This window comes from Pelophylax lessonae (genome assembly GCF_965119305.1).
Source record: "Pelophylax lessonae genome assembly, chromosome: 3".
NCBI lineage: Eukaryota > Metazoa > Chordata > Amphibia > Anura > Ranidae > Pelophylax > Pelophylax lessonae.
Window position 1 is genome coordinate 95,438,247 of NC_138770.1, and position 24,694 is coordinate 95,462,940.

At 44.7% G+C, this 24,694-nt stretch overlaps 1 protein-coding gene across 1 annotated transcript in view; it reads left to right on the forward strand.

Moving 5' to 3' along the window:
* The first annotated feature begins 642 nt into the window (after nucleotides 1–642).
* The window catches only part of CTSB (cathepsin B), a 34,747-nt gene continuing 10,695 nt past the window's right edge, over nucleotides 643–24,694 (forward strand). The window contains exons 1-2 of the mRNA XM_082251817.1: nucleotides 643–768; nucleotides 14,851–14,991. Of these exons, the coding sequence (XP_082107943.1) occupies nucleotides 727–768; nucleotides 14,851–14,991 (183 nt within the window). The 5' untranslated portion in view covers nucleotides 643–726. The remainder of the gene's footprint in view (nucleotides 769–14,850; nucleotides 14,992–24,694) is intronic.

Consider the following 24,694-nt stretch of genomic DNA (forward strand, 5'->3'; position numbering starts at 1 on the left):
ACTGGCTCATGCACTCTGAAGGAACGGCCACCTGTGCCATTTCTTCAGAGCAGGGTGCTGTGACCGGCGGCTCCCACGCGCATGCGCGGGAGTGACGTAATCGTGGCTTCGGCCAGTCACAGAGCCAGAGCCGCGTACCCTGAAGGAAGTCCGGGTAGAGATGGACGCTGCCTTCAGTGATGGCATTGCATCACTAGAATGCTTTGTTTTCAGGTAAGTTTAACATAATGTGCTAGTATGCGATGCATACTAGCACATTATGCCTTTGCCTTGCAGATAAGAAAAAAAACAAAACAAAGCCTATTATAAGGCTTGCCCGGTTTAGGAGATATTCACCCTGCATGCAACCACTGACATCAGCAGTGCATGTGCTCTGAAGGACCGGCGTACCTTCTTAATGTACCAAAATAAAGCTCAACTTTAATTTGCAAATGTATCTAAATGAGACCTCAATTTGGAATTAGAAACAGATAACAGGTCCTCTTTGATGGCTAACAAGGCTGGGTGATTGTGCCTTTGCGTCCTTGATGAATCCCTTCCCCCATTGTGCTAAGTTTTTCAGTTCCTCTCTTTTGCTTTACTCTTTGTCCCCTGTCCCTTTAATTAAAATGTCAGTCTGTGCTGTGCAGGCTGGGGCTTGCTGTGTAATCACAGGTCATGTGATGAGTCAGGCGGTGGAGGCGGGGCCAGGAACTGATTATATAAAAGAGTTGCTGGGAAACTTCTATGCTAATCCCCCCCACCTTCAGTGTGACTGCAGCAAGCCAGGTGAGAGAGCATTGTATTAGATAAGATGTGATCAGAGGCATCCCTGTATGCTGGGATCACATTGTATGCTTTGGGCTGTGATCAGAGCCCTTCCTGTATATTACACACTGGGATCACATTGTATGGTATGGGCTGTGATCAGAGCCCTTCCTGTATATTACACACTAGGATCACATTGTATGGTATGGGCTGTGATCAGAGCTTTTCCTGTATATTACACACTGGGATCACATTGTATGGTATGGGCTGTGCTCAGAGCCCTTCCTGTATATTACACACTGGGATCACATTGTATGCTATGGGCTGTGATCAGAGCTTTTCCTGTATATTACACACTGGGATCACATTGCATGGTATGGGCTGTGATCAGAGCTTTTCCTGTATATTACACACTGGGATCACATTGCATGGTATGGGCTGTGATCAGAGCTTTTCCTGTATATTACACACTGGGATCACATTGTATTGTATGGGCTGTGATCAGAGCCCATCCTGTATATTACACACTGGGATCACATTGTATTGTATGGGCTGTGATCAGAGCCCTTCCTGTATATTACACACTGGGATCACATTGTATTGTATGGGCTGTGATCAGAGTCCTTCCTGTATATTACACACTGGGATCCCCTTGTATGTATATTCTATGACATGTGATCAGAGCCATCCCTACACATCACACACTAGGGTCAGCCCAGTACACAGAATATAATGTAACAATGTGTAAGATCACATTGCATATTTACAAACATTGGGGGATCATGTTTTAAGTTCACTGGATACAATGTAACAATGTGTATCTATAGCTTCTGGAAGTGTTTCCATTGTGATCTCAGTAGCTGTGGCTATCCAGCTCTGCTCTGGGACTTGTAGTGCAACTACTAATTACATAAGCTCTGCTTATTTGTATTATGTATTGATGTGTTATGTGATCTTTCCTATTGTGGCTTGCTTTACACAATGCAGCTGTTGTGGGACTTCAGATCTTTGCAAGGCATGCTGGGAGCTTTAGTTTCACAGCTACTGTAGCCATTCTAATCAATCTTTCCCCTTTATGGCATATAAAGGCAAATGTGTACTTTATTTTAATTTTTTTTCAGTACACCCTCCTGTATTGTTAGATCGTTGCTGTTGCAGCATGGGCATTCTGATACTTGTAGTTCCACAGTTGCAGCAGGACATGGAAATCAGTCATCGGTTCTGTTACCATGCTATTCAGGGTTTATATAATAGCACCCGATCTTAACAATATAGGAAACAGTTCAGTTACAACACAGGAGCATTATGAGGGACTTGATCATGTGAGCTAGCACTCTAGAAACGGAGGGGCAATTCATTGTTGTAAGGTAATGGGGGGACGTTCCAGAATGTAGATGTGATCTTATATTGCACAGTTGCATTGTGGCTGTGTTGTGCACATTTATCAGATCTTCTTCCTGGTTGGGATTCCCCCTCCCCTGCATTGCCCTCTATAGGAAGATGTTGGTCACATGTAGTCTGGTGACGTCATTTACAGCAGATCAGCTGTGTGGGAACAGAACCCCAGAAATAGTGAGCAGGATGGGGGGATGGGCGGGTCATCACATGTTTACATGGCTGCTGCAGGAAGTACTCCTGGGACTGGGAGTGTCTGGTGCCCTGCACAGGGGTGGCAGGGAGGGGGTTGGGGTGGGTAGTGATTGCAATGAAAGCCCTGCCATATGTCCTTGATAGATAGGAGACTGAAATTACCTCTAGTCCTAACTTCCAGGGGGGGAGGGGGTCTCTCTGAAATAAGACTATTCTCCTATGTAGCAGCTGTTTACATTCAGTTTATATCCATAATAGAAATGTCAATCCAGATTGCGCAACAAAACAAACCACTCTGCGTGAAAACACAATGGTTTGGGGTTAGTTATTGCTTGTCTGGGCAAAGTACAACCGTGGGTTTTTGAGCCAGGGGACAATGAGAGCCTAAATTTCCAGCCAATTTTTTTTCTTTCCCCATTTCTGAAATGTTATGTAATATTGAGTTCTTTTAAATTCAAAGTTATAATCTCCAGATCACGTTAGGATTGTAAAAACCCATAAACAGGGGGTGGGGCGGTGTATATGCATTCAAAAACAGTTTTCTTAACAGTGGATTGCGTCTAAATTATTGCAACTTTGCAAGCATCTAAATAATTGTGATTGTTGCTCATACAGGTATTTACTTCAAATCACAAGGAATGGCTTGCATCATGCATTTGTCAGTATGGAAGTTCCGAACTAGCATGACAAACCCCGCGGTCGATTAGGGGCTTATTTAGGATTCCTCCAGCAAGAATTATGATTATTTTTTTTTTTTTTTTTGCAGCGGAGATCACAGGTGTATGTAGGCTGCGGCACCCGCTTGGCCTGTATGAAACGGCAGAAGCCACAGCTGTTTGCACATGTTGTATCTGCACATCATGCCATTAAGGCAGGGAGGCAATTGCCCCCTGGGCCGCTCTGATCCCCTGTAAAAAGGTTGCACTGCACAGGCCCCCCCCCAGCATGGTTTGTCTGAGCAGAGGCCGGTTTATTGCCCCATTGGAGACACTCCTCCCCTGGCCAGCTTCCCCCAACTGCCCCGCCCCCTGCTGCCAAGGTTGGGAACCGGGATTCAGCCAGTGAGTAGAGTACTGGGAGCGGATCTTCAGCCTGGAATGAGTGACAAGGACAAAGATGGAGGGGGGCTGAGTCGCTGCACCATGGGCCTCTGATTTGCAATTGCCCCCTGGGCTGAGTTTCCAGTCTGCCCCTGCCATTAGGGATGCATGAGTGACCCTCCTGCAATATTTCTGCATCCAGGGTCAATGGTGTGTGGTTTTTATTTTCTTTAAAGGTAGATTACGGGTCCATTCACATCTGTGCAGGCGCATACATTTTTTGTGCGTTCCATTTGGGGCTGGCAATTCATTTTAATGGGCTTCCCTATGTGTGACAATTGCATTAGTGCAAAGCTCAAACATGCATGCTTGCATGTATGTATACTTTTCTGATCTCCCTGGCTGCAGATTAAGGTTGAAAGAAAAGTGCTTCCACGTGTAGCACCCTCCTAGGTAGGTGCTAGTGAGGGCATAGTTTTGAGCTGTCTGCTTACGAGAGGGCCTGCAGGTAAATCTATATTCTCTGCCTAACAGAGCAGGATCTGTTAGGGAGGTCTGCTCAGCATGCATTTCATTGAGTCTACAGCGTTTCACGCTGGTCCAATAGGGAGGCATGTTGGACAGTGGGAGGAAACTGAGGAATGGGTGCATAGGCTTTTGATGCAGTCCTGATGACTGGCAGAGGGCAGGCTGCCTCAGTGCATGTTGGGAATGTATATAAGCCAGGAGCACATGTGCTCAGGGTCTTTCATTGTAGAGCGGAGTCCCGGAGGGAAGGGGCCTGCCATTAGGGATGCATGAGTGACCCTCCTGCAATATTTCTGCATCCAGGGTCAATGGTGTGGGGTGTTTTTTTTTTTTTTTTTTTTATTGTAACAAAGCTGGGTTCACACCCCACCAAGCAGCCTGTGAGATCCCATGTACTGCTGTGAATATGTGGGTGCCTGCCTGGTCCACAACCAGAGGTAATCCGTAGAGAGGTGGCGGGACATCTAGCAGATATGTTCAAAAATGCTCTATTATAAATCAATTGAAAGACATGACAGTCCAAAAGTGCTCAGTAAATGCATTTTGCACTCTCGTGCTTACTCGCTACTGTAATGAATAGGCACGAGAGTGTGAAATGCATTTACTGAGCACCTTTGGACTGTCATGTATTTTATTTTTTACTTTATGGGTTTATAATAAAGCATTTTTGAACATATCTTCTGGACATGCTGCCACCTTCCTCTCTACCCTTTTTATTGCATGCACCAAAATGCATTCTACTTTGTCACTATGTTTTGGTACACAATTTTGTACATGAATCAGCAGCCAGTTTGCCGAGGGGGGCAGCATAGAAGTCGTCTGCCTCAGTGGAAGATGGGACATGTAGTCTGTTCAGTCACAGACCTCTGAATGAGGGGACATGTAGTCTGTTCAGTCACAGACCTCTGAATGAGGTGGCTATGTGGACAACCCCACACAGCTGTAGCAATTCCAAAATGACAGTAGCTGCAGGGAAGAGGGTCCCCCACTCACTGCCATAGGGGAAGGGGTGAGCAGCAGGGCACCAGCTGAAACATGGCACACCCTAAATGCAGGTGTAACATGTCTCAAAAAGGTGAACCAGATTGCCTGTAATTTCTTGGCATCAGCTGTGATGTCTTCTTGGAAACCTCTAGGGGTAGACCTCTTCTTAGGTATGCTGTGTCAAGAGGAGCATACACATATAATGGGGTTTTCTCAAATTTGGCTTGCAAAAGTTGATGTACTCTTTAAGGTCATGTACTCTTTAAGGTCAGCCAAAACAATCAGTGGTACGATTCTTAAAAATGTGAATTAAAATACGGCTTTTTGACTCTAGCCAGATCTAATCTGGGGGTGAGTGCAGCCACGCAAAATGTGATGTCTGACACTTCACATGCCTTAATCCTTCTACAAAACACAGGAAGCAAATGTGAAGATGCTTTGCAAGGCATGAATGTGTTTTTCTGTAAAAAAAAAAAAAAAAAAAAGACTGGTTCTGGCAGGTAGAGGGTTTACTCATGATTCAGTTGTAAATGTAACCAACAGCTGAACTCCAGGATAAGCAAATGGTGTCTAAATAAGTCATGTGTATTCTTGCATCTTGGTGTGCTTTGTGTGTTTCTCCCAGATCTGTGCAGTAATCCAGTGTGAGAGTTTCCCTCTGTGTAGGAGCTTCCTGTAATAAAGACCACTCGCTGCTGCTCTATCCTTGTGCAGGGTGACTGGTCTTTTATTTGCCCCTTCCTGTTTTCTGTAGGCAGCCTGTAGTGGGTGGATCTTCTGGGCCCCTTCCACAGCTCTGCTTATTGCACAATCTATGTACAGCACAGTGATGTTACTGTTGCTTTAGAAGATTATTTTTGCAAAGATATTTGTTGCGCACAAAGGTGGTTTATATCCTTTGCAGCTATTGATTTATTTTTAATTGAGGGCTTTATTTTGTAAAAGATAGGGGTACACAGCTTATATTGTGTTAGGATGTGCACAAACATGCATGCTTGCATGTATGTATACCTTTCTGATCTCCCTGCCTACAGATTAACCACTTATGCCCCGGAAGATTTTACCCTCTTCCTGACCAGGGGGTTTTTGCGTTTTTTTTTTTTTTTTTTTTTTTTGTGGCTTACAGATCGGACCCTTGACTGACATTTTGACACTTTTGGGGGTACCAGTAACATTACTGCAGTAATCAGTGCTATATATATATGCACTGTTACTGCAAAAATGACATTGGTAGGGAAGGGGTTAACTGTATTGGAGAGGGAGGGGTTAAGTGTGTCCTAGGGGCGTGATTCTAACTGTAGTGGGACAGGTCTCCACCTAGTGTAAAAACAGAGATCAACGGTTCTACATAGTAGAACCGTCTGATCTGCATTTTTACACAGGGGAAAATGACAGGCGGCTTGTTTACATAAGCCGCCCGCCTTTCTCCCGCTCTACCGACGATCGTAGTGTGACCGGCGGACATCGGGTCTGCCGGTCACACGCCCGCACTCCTCCGTGAACGAGCCTCAGCAGGCGAGCGCTCGCCCGCTATTGGCTCAAAACCCAGTGACGTAGATCTACGTCACTCTGCCTGGCCGGGGCTGACTGCCGCAGTAAATATACTGTGCGCAGTCGGCAACCGGTTAAGGTTGAAAGAAAAGTGCTTCCACATGTAGCACCCTTTAGGTAGGTGCTAGTGAGAGAGTATAGTTTTGAGCTCTGTCTGCTTATCAGAGGAGCAGCAGGTAAATCTATATTCTCTGCCTACCAGAGAGCAGGATCTGTTAGTGAGGTCTGCTCAGTATGCAATTCATTCAGTCTTCAGTGTTTTACGCTGGTCCAATAGAGAGGCATGTTGACAGTAGGAGGAAATCTGACGACTGGATGCATAGGCTTTTGATACAGTCCTGATTGGCAGAGGGCAGGCTGCCTCGGTGCATGTTGGGATACTGTCTATAAGCCAGGAGCACATGTTTCATTGGAGAGCAAAGTCCCGGAGGGAGGGGGCGCCTGCCTCCTCTGTAGAGGTGCCATGCGCTTTCAGTAGGTTGTTCTGAGAACCGGATGGTTGACAGGAGCTGAACCCAGAGGTCCAAGGAAGCTGACTGAAAAGGGAGACACTGGAGGTCCTGTTTCTTTAGTATTGTCAGTACAGGAACTCTTGTCAGTACAGGAACTCGTGTCAAGAGTCCTGACCTGAGGGGGGGCCATCCCTGCTAGTCAGTGGATGGGTGTCGGCAGAAAAGAGCATGCTAGGGAGAGTATCCTGAAGATGGGTGATCATCCAAGTCTCCTTGTTAGAGAGGGAGTAAAGAAAACAAGAGACTGAGCCCCAATCATCCCAGTGGCAGGGAGAATTAACAGCCAGCCTGGCTGTTCCATATCTATCAGCAGAGATTGGAAGCTAGAAGTCCTCATATTGTGTGAATAGTTCACTTGAGTTGCTCAGTAGATCTTTCCCGTCTTCCTACCTGCACAGTGAAAGAAGCATGGAAGCACTTCCTACATGCCTCAACTTCAGAACCTGAGAATGAGGGACACCTCGGAGGCTGTGCCAAAAGGTTGGTGTGGCCAAACCTAAATAGTGGGAGGGGCTTGAGGGCATGAGTTAAAACAAAACTACCACCACCAGTTTTCTCCCAGCACTGTTACGGTCTCGAGACCCTCCGCACTGACCTATTTAAATCCCAACTACCTCCTGCACTGTTTACATAATGACACTAGATGCCTCCTAATACTGTAACCTCACTACATTTTAGATACCCCTCAGCCTTGTGACCCCCCCCCCCCTCTAACCCCCCTACCACCTGCACTGCGACCTCTTCACCTCCCCAGATCCTCAGCATTGTGAGCCCCCACCACTGATTTCCGCACCGATCCTTCTTCACACTCCCCCCCCCCCCCCCCCCCCCCCAGCACTCTTACCCCCTCTACTCACACCCCCTATCCCTTGGCACGGTTATCTATACAGAAAATCCTTTTACTGATGCAGTGATGTGAAGCTTTGGTTATCTAGCATTGTGATGGACTGTTCCCTGAACACTCCTGTGCATAGGCGTGTGTGTGTGTGTGTGTGTGTGTGCGTGTGTGTGTGTGTGTGTGTGTGTGTGTGTGTGTGTGTGTGTGTGTGTGTGTGTGTGTGTGTGTGTGTGTTCTATCACACTTGTCAAAAGTATTGGGACACCTCCCTTTACACACACATGAACTTTAATGGCATCCCAGTCTTAGTCCGTAGGGTTCAATATTAAGTTGACCCACCCTTTGCAATTATGCCAGCATCAATTCTTCTGGGAAGGCCGTCCACAAGGTTTAGGAGTGTGTTTATGGGAACGTTTGACCATTCTTCCAGAAGCAAATTAGTGGTGTCAGGCACAGATGTTGGACGAGAAGGTCTGGCTTGCAGTCTTTGCTCTAATTCATCCCAAAGGGTTTCTATCGGGTTGAGGTCAGGACTCTGTGCAGGCCAGTCAAGTTCCTCCACCCCAAACTCGCTCATCCATGTCTTTATGGACCTTGCTTTGTGCACTGGTCCACATCATTTGGTTGCGGGGGGATTATAGTGTGGGGTGTTTTTCAGGGGTTGGGCTTGGCCCCTTAGACTCTTAGGGCGTCAGCATACCAAGACCATTTCATGCTCCCAAATTTGTGGGATGACCCCTTCCTGTTCCAACGTGACTGCGCACCAGTGCACAAAGCAAGGTCCATAAAGACATGGACTTAGCATGGGTGGTGGAAAATTAACTTCAAGTGCAATCATCATTTACATTATAATAGTAACTAAAACATATAAAATTAAGTGTAACAATCTAAAAAATAAAAATTCCAAAGTGCTCTACTGGTGTGAACCTTCCAACTAAAGTTTTTTTGCACTTAAGTTAAATTGTATGGCAAATATCTGTAGAGGGGTTCCACCATCACTGCTAAGTTTTGAAAAAGATGTATGCCTTATTTTCCTTTTGATGTGTATTACATGTGAGGCACTGATATGGACTGATGGGCAGCACTAATAGGCACTTGTTCTCAGCACTGATGAGGCTGCACTGATGGGCACTGATTGGCAGCACTGAGAGGTGGCACTTATTGGCAGCACTGATGGGTGGCACTGATAGGCAGCACTTCTGGGCACTAATAGGCATCACTGATGGCTACTGATAGGCGGCTTTGGTGGGCACTGATTGGTGGCACTGATAGGAAGCACTGTTAGAAGTCACTGATGGGCACTGATAGGTGGCACTGATGAGGCGGCACTGCTGGGCACTGATAGGTGGCACTGATGAGGCGACACTGCTGGGCACTGATAGGCACTATTAGGTGACACTGGTGGGCACTGATGAGGTGGTACTACTGAGCACTGATGGGTGGCACTACTGGGCACCACTTATGGACACTAACAGGGGAGAGGGGGAGTTTCACATTCAGCAGACAGTGAGACTTGCAAGAAGCGCTCAGTCTGCCTGCAGAAAGAATAGGGAAATATGAATTCCTCTATATGCAGCTTCCCCATCCCCCTCCTATCCAGCACACACACTTGGACAATGGGCACTTACCTTCTTCCCACCGAGGCTCCGCCCCCTTCTTCCCATCGCGGCTCCGCCCCCCGCTAGCAGCACAGACTGAAGGAGCTGCCACTGCAGCTGCCTTCACGCTGCGATGCGGGATCTCATCTCAGAGCACGCCGGCTGACACCCCACAGGGCTTGTCCCCCCACATTGATACCCCACTGTGTGTGTGACACTTTCATGTATGTGCTGCTTTCAGGGAGAAAGACCAGCTGTCAAAACTCAGGGTGATGTCAGGGGTGGGCAGGATGAGCAGCTGTCAAACACCAGCCAATGATTGGGCTGCTTAAGAAAGGGGCGGAGCCACATAAACAAAGCGGCCGCCCAGACCCCATCCCATTGGCTGGTGTTTGATAGCTGTTCGGTCCGCCCACCCCCGACATCACCCCTGAGTTTTGACAGCTCGTCTTTCCCCCTGCAAGCAGTAACATTACCTGACAGTGTTACACACACTGAGCGGCTCTGGCAAGCCTCACTGTCTGCTGGAGCCAACAGCACAGCCGCCTCTCCACCGAGTATCTCACTACCCTCAGTGGCAGAGATGGAGATCTGGCCCTACACTAACAGACACAGGGTGATTAGGGTGTGCCCAGGCACTCGGCACACCCCGTGCGCACGCCTATGCTCCTGTGAACCATGTCATGTAGGTGGAAAGGGGAGCTGAGCCCTCCAGCTGTAGTGGAACTCCCTAGACTCTGATCCAAGGGCATCCGAAGCCCAGCAGTGCCCAAGCACAGGGAGTTTTCAATTTTCACAAGGTTGGTCTCCAGATTTTTGTACAGGGTGTAGTGCTGCTTTCTTTTAAAATCCCTGCCCACACAGATGCATGTGGGGGCGGGAGGGGGGCGCTAGTGTGGATGGGCAGGGTATGTAGAGCAGATCCATCCTTCCTCTTTCATTCATGCAGGGTGAACCTGCACTGCCCGACTCACAACTTGGTCTTGACAGCTGCAGCCATATGCAATTGTTCTCCTGCAAGACAGAGCTAATATGCATGGGGTGACCAGGGTGTGGCCAGGCGTTTTGGCACACCTATGATATTGACTGAAGACCAGAATTTGGATAGTGTTTAAAACCTTTAATCAGGTTTTTAAATTCTGAGTTTCATCTGGCAATATTCTCCAATTGTTCTGATGCAATATCAGCAAGTGTGAAAGTGAGGCTATGTCCCAGTTTTCGAATGCCACCAGACCAGGGGATATCTTCCAATGGTGATACTTGGGTTTCGGTGAAAACTGCCTTGGAGAGGGGATTTCATCCAGTTTAAATATCCTGTCACTTCTGTTGCCTGTAGAGGGAGATCGCCCTATTGAAACACAGCAATCTTTCAACTCTTTTCTCTCCAAAATCAAGGGGGGGGGGGGGTTTAGGAGTATTCAAAATGGAATTGTACATAGGTTTGGAGAATAAAAGCTTTAAGGTAGTGAATGTCCAGGTACAAATGTGCTTCAGAATTTTGGTTCACACATGACGACAGTTGTGTTCAAAATTATTCAACCCCCCAATGCTGTAAAGGGTTTTAGGGAATTTAGTGTACATTTGTAATTGTATTCAGAATTAAATCCTACAAGAACTTCTTAAAGAACCATATGCAACTAAAATGACATCAATTGGTTTTGTAATACAGTAGTAAATGTTTCTTTGTGAATTCTTCATTGACACAATTATTCAACCCCTTAAAGACTACCACTCTGAAGAACAGAGGTTCATTGAAGTGTTTTCAATCAGGTATTGAAAACACCTGTGGATGTCAGGGAGCAGCAATAAAGCCTAATAAGCACCAATTAGGCAGCTTTAAAATGACTGTGATACTCAGCTCCTTCTAGACATTTACTGGTGTGGTTACAAACATGGTGAAGTCAAGAGAATGGTCCAGGAAGACAAGAGAAGAGGTGATTACTCTTCACAGGAAGGGCAATGGCTATAAGAAGATTGCAAAGATGTTAAACATACCAAGAGACACCATAGGAAGCATCATTCGCGAATTCAAGACAAAGGGCACTGTTTAAACGCTACCTGGTCGTGGCAGAAAGAAGATGCTGACTTCGACTGCTGTGCGCTACCTGAAGCGTAGAGTGGAGAAAAGTCCTTGGGTGACTGCTGAGGAACTGAGAAAAAAGATTTGTCAGATGTGGGTACTGAAGTTTCTGCTCAGACAATACGGCGCACACTGCGCAATGAAGGCCTCCATGCCAGAACTCCCAGGCGCACCCCCTTGCTGTCTCCAAAGAATAAGAGTCGACTGCAGTATGCCAAGTCATGTGGACAAACCACAGAAGTTTTGGGTTAGTGTTCTGTGGACTGATGAAACAAAATTGGAACTGTTTGGGCCCATGGATCAATGCTATGTTTGGAGGAGGAAGAACTAGGCCCATGAAGAAAAGAACACCTTGCCTACTGTGAAGCATGGCGGGGGGTCAATCATGCTTTGGGTCTGTTTTGCTTCTGCAGGTACAGGGAAGCTTCAGCGTGTGCAAGGTACCATGAATTCTCCAGTACCAGGAGATATTGGATGACAATGTGATGCAGTCCGTCACAAACCTGAGGCCAGAGGCGTAGCGTGGGTTGTCAGCACCCGGGGCAAGGCAAGTAATTTGCGCCCCCTAACCCACGGGATTTTAGCACTCGAGTCAATTCCACTAGTCCACTTAAAGAAACCCTTACCCCTAAGCACATGTATGCAGGATGACCAGCGTGCCCCATTTCAATGCAGGATGACCAGCGTGCCCCATTTCAATGCAGGATGACCAGCGTGCCCCATTTCAATGCAGGATGACCAGCGTGCCCCCTTTCAATGCAGGATGACCAGCGTGCCGTGCCCCCTTTCAATGCAGTGACTAGCTTGTCCCCTTCAATGCGGAGAGACTTACCTGCAGCGGCGGCTTCTCCTCAGTTCCCCGCATCTCCTCGAGCCCTCCCGCCTCCTCCTCGGCCAATGGCATGCATTCGCCTTTCGGCCAATCAGGAAGCGGGTCCGGGACTGGCCAGAAGGAGGATCTGTGTGACAATAGCGAATTTTCATTCGCTATTGTCACATAATGGGTGGGCTCAGGGCGTACTGCTCTGCGCCCCGGGTCCACCCTTTTCTGAAGCCTATTAGAGCCTCTGGCTCTAATCAGGTGATTAAAAAAAACCCCCTTTGAACTCCATGCGTCCGGCGCCCCGCATGTAGATTAAGGGGCCGGGGGCATGGATGGAGGGGGCAGCGCCCCAACGCACCAGCTGCCACTGACCAATGGGCAGATGAGACAGTCTAGTCCCGCCCCGACCCGCCATTTTCAGCCATAGGGCAGCCGCGCTGGACATATCCCAGCCTAAAGATGGAGGCAGCCGCAGACAGTGTGTGAACTGTGTATGTCAGAGTCGGACAGAGTGACACTGCTGATGCGCCCCCCCAGATGTTGCGGCCGGCACCCCCCACGCTACGCCACTGCCTGAGGCTTGGGAGACATTGGACCTTTCCACAGGACAATGATCCCAAGCATACCTCCAAGTCCACTAGAGCATGGTTGCAGATTAAAGGCTGGAACATTTTGGAGTGGTCATCAGTCACCAGAATTGAATCCGATTGAGAACCTCTGGTGGGACTTAAAGAAAGCAGTTGCAGTGCACAAGCCTAAGATGTGACTGAACTGGAGGCTTTTGCCCATGACGAATGGGCGAAGATACCCATAGATCGCTGCAAGACACTTGTGTCAAGCTATGCTTCACGTTTAAAAGCTGTTATAACTGTAAAAGGATGTTTTACTAAGATTGAATGTCACTTGGGGGTTGAATAAAACTGATAATGATGTGAGCACAGAAAAGACATTTGTGGTTATTTCATTATAAATGTTATATTTGTCTGACCTACAGGTGCCTCTTTGATTTAATTGTAAGCAGGATGACTGAATGATCAAAATCAATGTCAAACTGGCCAAAACAATCAATTTCAGTGGGGGTTGAATAATTTTGAACACAACTGTATTGGCAGTTGTCACCTCACCTGACAGACATGTGACAGGCTATGGTTTTGCTTCAGTGGCACATTTTTGTCTTGTGGTCTCCCTATGACTAAGTTATTGCATTATGTGTTCCCTCTATGCTGTGCCTGTGTCACTTCTGTAAAAGTTTATATAATCAGCATTTTGTATGCAATGTTCTGTAACTAGAAACCTTAGTAACTTAAAGTGTTGATTAAAAACTAGCACTTTTTTAAAAAGCAAAAAAAAAAATATTACTTGGATTGTTAGGAAACACATCTGGCTCCTAATGTCCTTCTATTGAACTGATAACCAGGTCTTTTCTGGACTGAAATTGCAAGCAATGCAGTAGGCTTTGCCCATTTGTCTTTGTTTTAAACTAGAGATTTTCTCTCCACTAATCTCCATCTAGGGTGGGGGAGTACTTGTCCAAGATAAGAATTGGCAGAATTGATTAGACTCCTTACAATACCAAGTACACAGGATGACATTGATGGTATATAAAACATTTTTGCATACTGGAATTCGACATTAAGAACTCCAGTCTTGATTAACTTGGGGAGATTTTTTTTTTTTTTTTTTTTTTTTTGTAGCAATGGCTCTGAAGGAGCTGCTGGAAAATGACTGGTCCTCCTTACCTGTTTAAAGAATGTCTACCTTTTTCCAGTCCCAGTAGCGCACTGACTAACTCCGGCTCCAGTTTATAGGGTCTTAACAGTCTATTGCAGTTCATCAAAAATGCAAGTAAGAGGGTGAAGGATGCCCAAGGCACCTAAAACTTGGAGGATAGCTTCCTGAAGCTTATCCCATGGTACTGGTAATAGGCCGTTTAGCAGCAGCCTAAAAAAAAAACTGATGGAGAGGGGAAAGTAAGTAAAACTCTGCCATATGAGCAGTGATGGTTCTTCTGTAGCACCTCCTGGCATCCTTCATTACCTGGAGAACAGGTGAAAGGGCCCACCTCTCTGGCTGAGCTTCTACAGGCAATTTTCCTCAAGCCCAAACCTGAGTAACTGTGTAAGCTCTTTGATGTATAGCAGGTATCTTTGGCCCTCCAGCTGTTGTGAAACTACACATCCCATGAGGCATTGTAAAACTGACATGACCAAGCATGATGGGAATTGTAGTTCCTGAACTGGAGGGCTATAGTTTGAAGACCCCTGATGTATAGTATGAGTTGTACCCCAAATAGGTAACCTCCTATTACTAGGATGAAACCTTGGCAGTACTGGATAGCTTTTTTTTTTTTTTTTTTTTTGGTGCAGTTTTCAGCAATAAAACTCTGGTATCTCATAAAGGGATAACAAACCTTTTATTTACTTTGAAAATGTATATTGTGATATGGCATAAACTTGCATAACATTTAAAGTTTAATTTTGGGTAATCAAAAGATTAGAAATGGTTTGGTGCAAGGTGGACAAAATTAAAAAATGTCTACCCTTTATTTTCTGCCTACAGGGGAGTCAAGAAACCATGTGGATACCGGTGGCCCTCCTCTGCTTCCTGGCCTCTCTGGCTAGCTCCCGAAATGTACCTGCCTTTGCTCCACTATCCAAGGAGATGGTCAACTACATCAACAAGTTGAACACCACGTGGAAGGTGAGTAGGAACATAGACTGGTCAGAAACCTGAATATTCTAAATTTGCCTTACTGCAACATAATCTGGTCTGTTGTCACACAGCATCCCAACTCGTGTTTAGTGATCTGTTGAGGTAGAAATATGGCTGCAGCACTGACCTTTTTTAACCACTTAAGCCCCGGAAGATTTTACCCCCTTCCTGACCAGGGGGTATTTTGCGATTTGGCACTGCGTGACTTTAACGGACAATTGCACGGTCGTGCGACGCTGTACCTAAACAAATTTGGCGTCCTTTTTTTTTTTTTTTTTTTTTTTTTTTTTTTTTGATCACGCGCTATAAACAAAAAAAGAGCGTCAATTTTGCAAAAATAGCAATATTTTCACTTTTTTTTATATGAAATTCCCCCCAAAAAAATGTAAAAATCTAAATTTTTTTTAACCTTTTCGGCCAATTTGTTTTATGCTACCTATGTTTGGTAAAAAAAAAATCGCAAAAAGCGTAATTTTGATTGGTTTGCGCAAAAGTTATCGCGTTTACTAACAAAGGGAAAGATTTTTTTTTTTTAACGCGTAATGGCGGCGATCTGCGTGTTTTTTTTTTTGCGACATTGGGGCGGACAGATCGGACCCTTGACTGACATTTGTGACACTTTTGGGGTTACCAGTGACATTTCTACAGTAATCAGTGCTATACATATGCACTGTTACTGTAAAAATACACTGGTAGTGAAGGGGTTAACTTTATTTGGGAGGGAGGGGCTGTGTGTATCCCTAGGGGCGTGCTTTCTACTGTGATTGGCTGTGGCTTGAGCTGTAAGGACACTGATCAACGGATCTACATACTAGATCTGTGTGATCAGTGTCTTTACAGCGAGGAGAATGACAGGTGGCTTGTTTACACAAGCTGCCTGACATTCTCCCCCGCCGATCGCCGAGTGACCGGCGGACATCGGGTCCGCTGGTCACGCGCGTGGGGGGGGTCCGTGACCACGCCTCCGGCGGCGCGCGTTTGCTCCCTAGACCCTCACAAGCTAGTGACGTAGCCCTACATCACTTTGCCTGTGAGGGGCTGACTGCCGACGTAGATCGGCGTTAGGCAAGTGGTTAAGGTGTGACTTCAGCATGATCATGTAATCCTGGTTTCATGACCTAGTGAGTCAGTGGGACTGGAATAAATATGTAGGTCAGGTATCCAAACTTTACTCTTGTTTAGTTGTGTGCTTCAGGGTAATAAACCAAAGATAAGGTTAAAGCATTGAAACTTGGAAATAATTCAGGACCAATGATACACGGAGATCCAGCTTACCATACCATGCTATTCGTTTGAGGATTTTGCTTGGTTTCTGGGCAGATCCTTCCTCATATCCCACCAGCCAATGCTTTCTGACACTAGACTGATTCACTATGACAAAAGCTTAAGCAGCAGCTGTTAGTGTGGAATCGGCCTCAAAACTGCTTTGGCCAGTAGAAGGCCTTTTAGTCATGAAGCTCACCTGGTGAGAGCAAATGTTCATAATACAAGCTCACAGATTTGGTAGTTGCCTTTTCTGTCTTGTTTAGAAAACTTGTTGAATGTTGGACGTGTAAATCTGCCTGGGTTCAATTTGCTAAGGGTTTGTCAAATTCTGTTTAAAATTAATTGAACCCAAACTTGGTGGCAAATTTCATTGAAACCTATGGGGGTTAACTCTTTAAATTCTGGTCATTTTTAGGGATTAGGCAAACTAGTTATAAAAAAGAAACTGGGCAATACCAAGGGGAGTGGACATGCAAGGGTAATCCCAAAACTCACGGGTTTCAATAACATTTTGACTGTTGAAGCCAGATTGAAAATTATTTTTATTTAGACAAACATGTAGATAGGATGCCATGTTTGGAGAGCAAGTCAATCACATACATTGCTCTAACTGGTTAGGGTTTGATATATTTTTATACAATACAGTGGGTGGCACCTAGCTATCTATTTTCTTTTGAAGTCACATCTGTCTTTGACATTCTTTGATATGCGAAATGGACATTAACATAAATGTGTCACTTCCAAAACTTGTTGGCTAAACAGGTCTTCAAATGTTGAGATGGCAATCATTAACAGCTGGAGCTGTAAATTGCTTTTGAATACAACAGCTGTTACACAAAAGGACTTCTCACACTATATATCTGCTTAATCATAAATCCATGTTTGATCATAAGTAAATATTTGATAAACAAAATGGCTGCTTCCCTTTTTCCTCATCAATATTCCTCCTGTTGGCGATATATAGCCACAAACAAAACTGTCCCTTCCTACATTGGAGTTCTGGAAACATATCACTGCTATCTCAAGCAATCCACACACTACTTGTAGTGAAGAGTTGGGCCTGTGACCATTAACGGTGTAGCGGTTTCCGCTCTGCTGTCCCTGTGTGGTGATCTCACATCAGTCACTTTTGGTAACTCAAATGGGGTAAGGGGATAAGAGACCTCAAACTCCCCTGTTGAAGAGGTACTCAATGGGGTAGGGGGAAAGGAGGGGGAAGGTTTACTGGATTTTTGGATACCGGTATCCAAAAATCCAGTAAACCTTCCCCCCTCCTTTCCCCCTACCCCATTGAGTACCTCTTCAACAGGCGAGTTTGAGGTCTCTCTTATCCCCTTACCCCATTTGAGATATAGTCTAGCATCTGGAAGCTGATGCCTTTTATCGTTTGACTATTTATAGGCTCTCTTTAGGTAACTGTTAAAGCCACGTATGGCTTACCCAGATGTGGATCCTGGAGGTGCTGATATGGGGAATAAGGAACAAACTAGGTCTCCTAACACATACAAAACCTAACATAAAATGCATTTTTAAGAAAAGCAGATACAATTACAATTCCTATCAATCCCTTCTGAATTCCCTGACATCTCCCTCCAACTGCCCAATCTTAGTTTAAATATATTCCTAATCACATACAATAGAGGGTCTCATGTAGGGTTGCCACCTCATCCCTTTAAACCAGGACATGCATTAATTACACAGGTTCTGTGGTTTAAATGCATTACAATGTCTACTTTTACTCACATCCAAAAGCTCCCTTTATCCCCTCAAGCCTGCTTGCTTTAAAAGGCCAAGCAGTGCATTGGGGTTAAAAACGTCTGGAAGGTGAATTTCAGATCTACAGTATTTGCCCCAGGTACATGGTAACTGCAACCATCTGTATCCCTAGTTCTAAACTTGCAGGTCATGGCTTTGTAGCATGACTTTTTTTTTTTTTTTTTTTTTTTTTTTCTTCCCCCCTGTATGGGATACAGCTGACCATATTGATTTGTCTGCAGTTGCTTTTACCACCAGGAAGCAATTAAAAAATGCATGAAGGGCTGCTCCAAACTACATAAGGTTTAAGATGAATTTGTAAAGTAGAACTGAATTCAAAGGAAAGATTTTCTATATTGCAGGGAAATTTTTGATAGTGCCTAAACACTACCGTAGTGGCAACTCTCATTCATATATATATATATATATATATATATATATATATATATATATATATATATATATATATATATATATATATATATATATAAATATATTTTATATTTTTTTCGTCCTGGTGTGCCTAGGCACTAGTCTGCCTTAAGTATAATGGCTGTATATCTGCTGGGTGGAATCTAAGGCACTGCTGCCTATGACTGCTAGGCTCAGAAGATTTGGGGATGTCCCTATTGTACTGATCACTGTTTTTCTTAAGGCTTTGATATGCAGACATAAAAGCCTTTCCTCTACCAAGATGGCTGACCCCGCACAGATAATGCAAGGCCAGGCACCTTTAAGAGGGGAAATATCAGCTGCAGGAAGACCGCAGGCAATGAAGGTCTGGGTCGTTTGTCCACTGCTTGCCTTTTTTGGGCACAGCTTCCAGAGTCCAGTTCTCTTGGACTGGCAATAAATGTAGATGTCCAAGACTTCATATAGAAGATCTTTTCCTGCTCTTTGCAAGGCTAAGCCACAGTCCAAAACTTCCTTCCCCTTTGTGAAAAGGGAAGGATTGGGCATATCGCACAGATCTTCCTCAATGAATGACCTTGTGCTTAACTTTTTTTTAAGGTCTGTGTATCAGACAATGACTGCTGTGTGGGATCGTACAGTTTATGAACAATGCTCATTAGGCCCTTATCCTTACAGGCCCTTTTTTTTATTTGTAGACTTTTTTTTTTTTTTTTGCTGCAAACTAGCTTTGTGGTTGCTACTTTTTATTATAATTTCAGTTTTTTTGTTTGACCACAAACACGAGTATGTCAGTTTAGGGAAAATGGCTCGTGACTTTCTGGAACTACTGGTTGGGCTGGAAAAACAAATTGAGCTTACAGAAGACAGTTGGTAGCTGCAGGTGGACTTTTTGGTAGGTCTTCATACATACAACTTTGAGGCTGTGTTCACACTGCTCCAACATGGAAGTCAAGACCACTTTGATTTGACAATGCCAGGCCCTTTGAGTCTGGTATGAATCTTAAGGGGGGGAAATGCACACCAAAATTAAAGCCATGGGGTCCCCCCAATAAAGTCATACCTGACCCTTATCCAAGCATGCAGCCCGGCAGGTAAGGGATAGGCAAGCGCTTCCCCCCCCCCCCCCCCCCTGACCATACCAGGCCACATGTCCTCAACATGGGGGGGCAAAGCACCTTGTCCCCAAGGGCCTCTTCTAACAGCCCTGGACTGTGGGCGGGGGGTCTTATTGGAATCTGGAATCCCCCTTTTTTTTTAACAAGTGTTTGGATTTATTTTCTGTTCATTATTTTATTTATTTTTAAAATTTTGGTAAATGATACAAAAAAACCTACTTCTATTTCTGAATAGAATCTGTATCCCTGCCCTATGTGTATGGGGTACAATGTACCCCTACTCATTCATCCAAATAATCAAATAAAACCAGTACATAGAGCTACTTTAATAAAAAGGACTTGTCAAAAACCTAACACGTTTTTTTTTTTTTTTTTTTTGTAGTTTCCCTTCAAGATCCTCAAGCACGAGTCAGATCAGTTAGGAGGATGTTCTGACTTCAGTGATATTCATTGGGCTGAAGTCGGTCCAAAAGTAGTGCAGGAGCCTTTTTGGAAGTCAGACCAGTTAAGACAGCGCTCATTGGGAGCATTTCACGTACAAATCGATGGTTCCCTAAGTCGGGAGTTTTGTCATATTAGTGTGGGTCAGACCTTAGTGCTGATGTCGCTTAGTAATAGGTAAACATTAATTGTAAACGCATGCTTGAAGCTGGCCATACACTCTTCCAAGAACAAGGTCAATTCATCAGTCAGCTGTCTGCTATTGAGTTCAGCAGTCAGTGGGTGCTGAGTATCTAAATATTCCTTGCATGTGGTTGGCTTCAAGTGCTATTTGGCTAGAAATTTTCAGCTGTGCTTCTTTGACTGACAAAGGTTGATTTAAAAAATTGGGTGGGGGAAGCCAACAGGGCCACCACAGCTCAATATTTTGTTACTCGAGTATGGCAAGCTTTACATTCTGTAAGGGACTCTTGTGACCAAGCATTAGTTGGTGGCTCTCCTATGTTGCAATGGGGGGGGGTGGGGGGTAGGATGTCTTGTGCTGTTACTTCATAGAGTACATGTAGTCAATGTTGATGTGTTGGGTAAAAAGTAGTATTAGGACCACCAGGTGAAAGTAAAGGGAAAAACCCTGATCAGGGGAAAACGAATGCAGCTAAATATTGCCTGTGTTTTTTGTCCTTGGGTTCAACTACTTGCTGACCAGCCACCATAGTGTATACTGTGGCAGGCCAGCTCTGTTACGTGAAACAACGTACATGTTATGTAGTAATGTCACTGGTAATCCCCCCCCCCCCCCCCTCAGAGAATTGGAATAACACAACTTTTTTCACTCGTTGTTAGTGTTTTGGCTGAAGCCATTTGTTATCAACTGTCTTTACTTTTTAAATCATAATGACAACTACCAAAATGACCCTGATCAAAAATTTACATACCCCAGTTCCTAATACCATGTATCGCCCCTTTAACATCAATGACAGCTAAGTTCACTTCTGCTGTAGCCAATGACAGCTTGACTTGTCCTTGTGTTTAGGATCATTGTCATGTTGGAATGTCAAAGTACATCCCATGTGCAGCTTCCAGGCTGATGAATGCAAATTTTCCTCCAGTATTTTTTTGATAACATACTGCATTCCTCTTGCCATCAATTCTGACCAATTTTCCTGTGCCTTTGTAGCTCACACATCCCCAAAACATCAGCGATCCACCTCCATGTTTCACAGTAGGAATGGTCTTTCATCAGAGGTCTTGTTGACTCCTCTCCAAAAAGCTCAAATTTGGTCTCATCACTCCAAATGACTTTGTGGCAGAAGGTTTGAGGCTTGTCTCTGTACTGTTTGACGTATTGTAAGCGGGATACTTTGTGGCATTTGTGTAGTAATGGCTTTCTTCTGTCGACTCAACCATGCAGCCCATCTTTCTTCAAGTGCCTCTTTATTGTACATCTTGAAACAGCCACACCACATGTTTTCAGAGTCCTGTATTTCACCTGAAGTTTGTTTTTTGGCAGTTGTGGCAAACTTTTTTAGCTGGTCTACCTGACCGTGGTTTGGTTTCAATAGGACCCCTCGTTTTCCACTCTTGGATTAGTTTGAACACTGATGGGCATTCTCAAGTCCTTGGATATCCTTTTTTAATTCCTTTTCTGTTTTATGCAGTTAAATATCTTTTTCCTGCAGATCCTTTGGACATTCTTTTGCTTTCCCCATGACTCGGAATCCAGAAAAGTCAGTGCCGAACTGGATGAAAGGGTCTGTCAGGAGTCCAGAAACTCAACTCATTGACCATACATACAGTAATAGCCATTCAAACCCCTTTGTGTCAACGTGTGTGCATGTGATCAGGCCAAAATCACCAGAGAATATAAACTTTTGATCAGGGTCATTTGGGTAGTTTCTGTTAAAGGGTAAACCCAGTTGATTGGCTTCAGCCAAACACTATCCATGAGTGAAAAATTAATTGTTGGGGGGGGGGGGGGGGGGGGGGGAGGACAATTTATTTGGGTACAGCGTCGCATGACTGCGCAATTCAGTTAAAGTAACAGTGCCGTATAGCAAAAAATGGCCTGGTCACTAAGGGTTAAAACCTTCTGGTCCTGAAGTGGTTAAATACTGTTCAGAGATGCTTTCATTTGCCACCAATCAAGTGCCTGGTATGTCATTTCACTTCAAGTGGTTGTACTGGGGAGATGCCTACAGCTGCACACATCACCCCGGTACAGTTTTGCCGCCGGTCAGCTCTATTGTAATAACCAGCCGATCAGTTAAAAAGCAGCGGGAGGGGACGCCGCCTTCCGTGGCTGGCTTGGGCTCTCCCCTCACTGGGAGACCCGAGATGCTAGTTGGAAGCTGGGATCAGCTTTGATCCTGTCACCGCTATGGTAACCCGGAAGCGATGACCTAACTACCAGTTTACTGGCATCTTGACAAACTTTCCCCCCCCCCCCCCCCCCCAAGTGCAAAGGAGGGATTTGGGGTTTTATAGATGCAAGATCCCACTGCATACCTGTCACTTGGCTATTGTGACGAGGATGTTTACACTCACGAGTCGTGACAGCAATAAAAGGGATTAAAAAAGTAAGGTAACAGTGTCAATTTTGTGGCTCTGTCCTGCCATACTAGTGCACAAAGGCGAATGGCAATTGTCTCACTTGTGAGGTATCCCTGAAAAACATTGGATCATAGCAGTAGTTCTAGCACTAGACCTCCCCTGTACATTGAAAGTGGTAACCTGTAAAGGCTTCTACCCAATGTGACACCTTTTTTATATTTTACAAAAATGTATTTTTTGCATTTAATATTTTAAAATGCCCCCCAAAAAAACCCCTAAAACCACTGCGTATATACAGTGTGACCTAAATTGCAAAGTCCACCAATTTGTTCTCTAGGGCCTGTGATTTAAAAAGTTTGGGGATTTTAACTAATTTTCTAGCAAAAGATTTTCATATGGAAACAAAGTGGCAGTAAATGCCTGATCTTCAAGTGGGTAAACTGTCCCCCAATGTGAATGCAGAGACGATGGGTGGAGCGGGGATCCCCCCCATGTACATAAAGCTGCAAGATAAATAGTTCATGACAGAATAAAGGACCAGAACAGGGTTAAAAAAAAAAAGCTTGCTTCTCCTAGAAGTTTTTCCAGTGTATCTGAAAATGGGGGGGGGGGGGGGGGCTTACAATTGAATGGCATGGTTGGGGGAGCTGCCATGGCATTTTTTAAAAATGCATATTCACGTTACGTTTGAACTCTCATTCCTTTCCGCATTCCTCTGCTCCTCTGAGAGGCTTATGAGGACCATAAAAAATGTCTTTTGTAGTACTTGAAAAGGACTGAATGAGATTTCCAAATTTGTGACGTAGGAGTTCTGCGCAAACTGTAGAAGAGCTTTGTGGCTTTTTACCCTAGGATTATTTTTAGTACAGCTAGTCCATGTTCTCCATCGGTGCCCTTCATTCTACATAGCTACATTAGACCTCAACCACTCATCGTGAATAAAGGAACTGTAAATGTTTGCCATGTACCTAAACCCAATAACAATCTTTTGCGGCTTACCAGTCCCTAGATCAGGGGTGTCCAACCTATGGGCCTCATGTGTGATCCAAGACTGCTATAAATATGGCCCAACACAATGTGGCCTTAAAAATGTTTTGTATTTGAAGTGTCCAATATCCCACTAGTTTTATTGCCCTTTTTTTACTATATGAAGTTTGTAAAAGTCAATGATACAATAAGGGAGACGCACATATCAAATGTAAAAAAAAAACATACTAGAAGTAGTCCAGTCAATATCTTGAGATCAAACAGGGTAGATTGCATGATTTTGCCCCTAGGCCACACAAGTACATCATTTTGATATACTCTTCAAAGTCTAACCTGTAAACTGGACTGACATACGCAGATGAATGGCATCATGCATATCCTGATTACTGTTGTCCCATTAATGTACCATGTGGGACCAAAACAGTCAGGCAGTTAAGGGTAAGAGAAAAGAAAGGGGTGGGGGGGGGGGGGGTTAGGTGGTAAACGCCTTGTGTAGAACCGAAGAGCAAAACCGGGTATGGCCAAGTAGTGTCAAGGTTGCCTCGACTACACCTAAAACTGCATAAGTGCCTCTAATTTCTAGGGTGGTTGCTACAAAGTCCAAAAGGATATAAATTAATCATTGGGATCTTATTAGAAATAGTACATCCATCCTGCATGGGAATGGTACATCCATTCTGATCAAATATCACGGCAACAGTCCAGCTGGTCCTTGACAGTAAGCACCCAGCGTTCAGCCTCCATGACTAGTTTACTTCTTGCTTCCATTCAGTTAATGTTGGACAGGTGGCCTGTTTCCAGTAGCTTGGGGGTCAAGCATTTGGCAGCATACAAAAGTTTAACTCCCTATTTGGTGAATCTCCTAAACGAGGACCTAATATTATGAAAGAGAAACTGAAAAGGCGTACATTGAAGTGGCTGAATGGATGTTTTCTGGATCCAGGGAGTAATTGATTCCCAGAAAACCCTCTCTCCCTAAAAGGTGAAGGAATGTACCACATTGAGCAGCCATGCCAACAACTAGGGTCAGACCCTGGAAATATCGGAGTAAGATGGCAGGGGAAGGTGTTCTATATCGCCTAGTCAAAAATGTTACCCTTTTAATTACAAATTCAGTTTTATTACTCAGATATATTTATCTAGATCAGTGAGCATCAAACTTG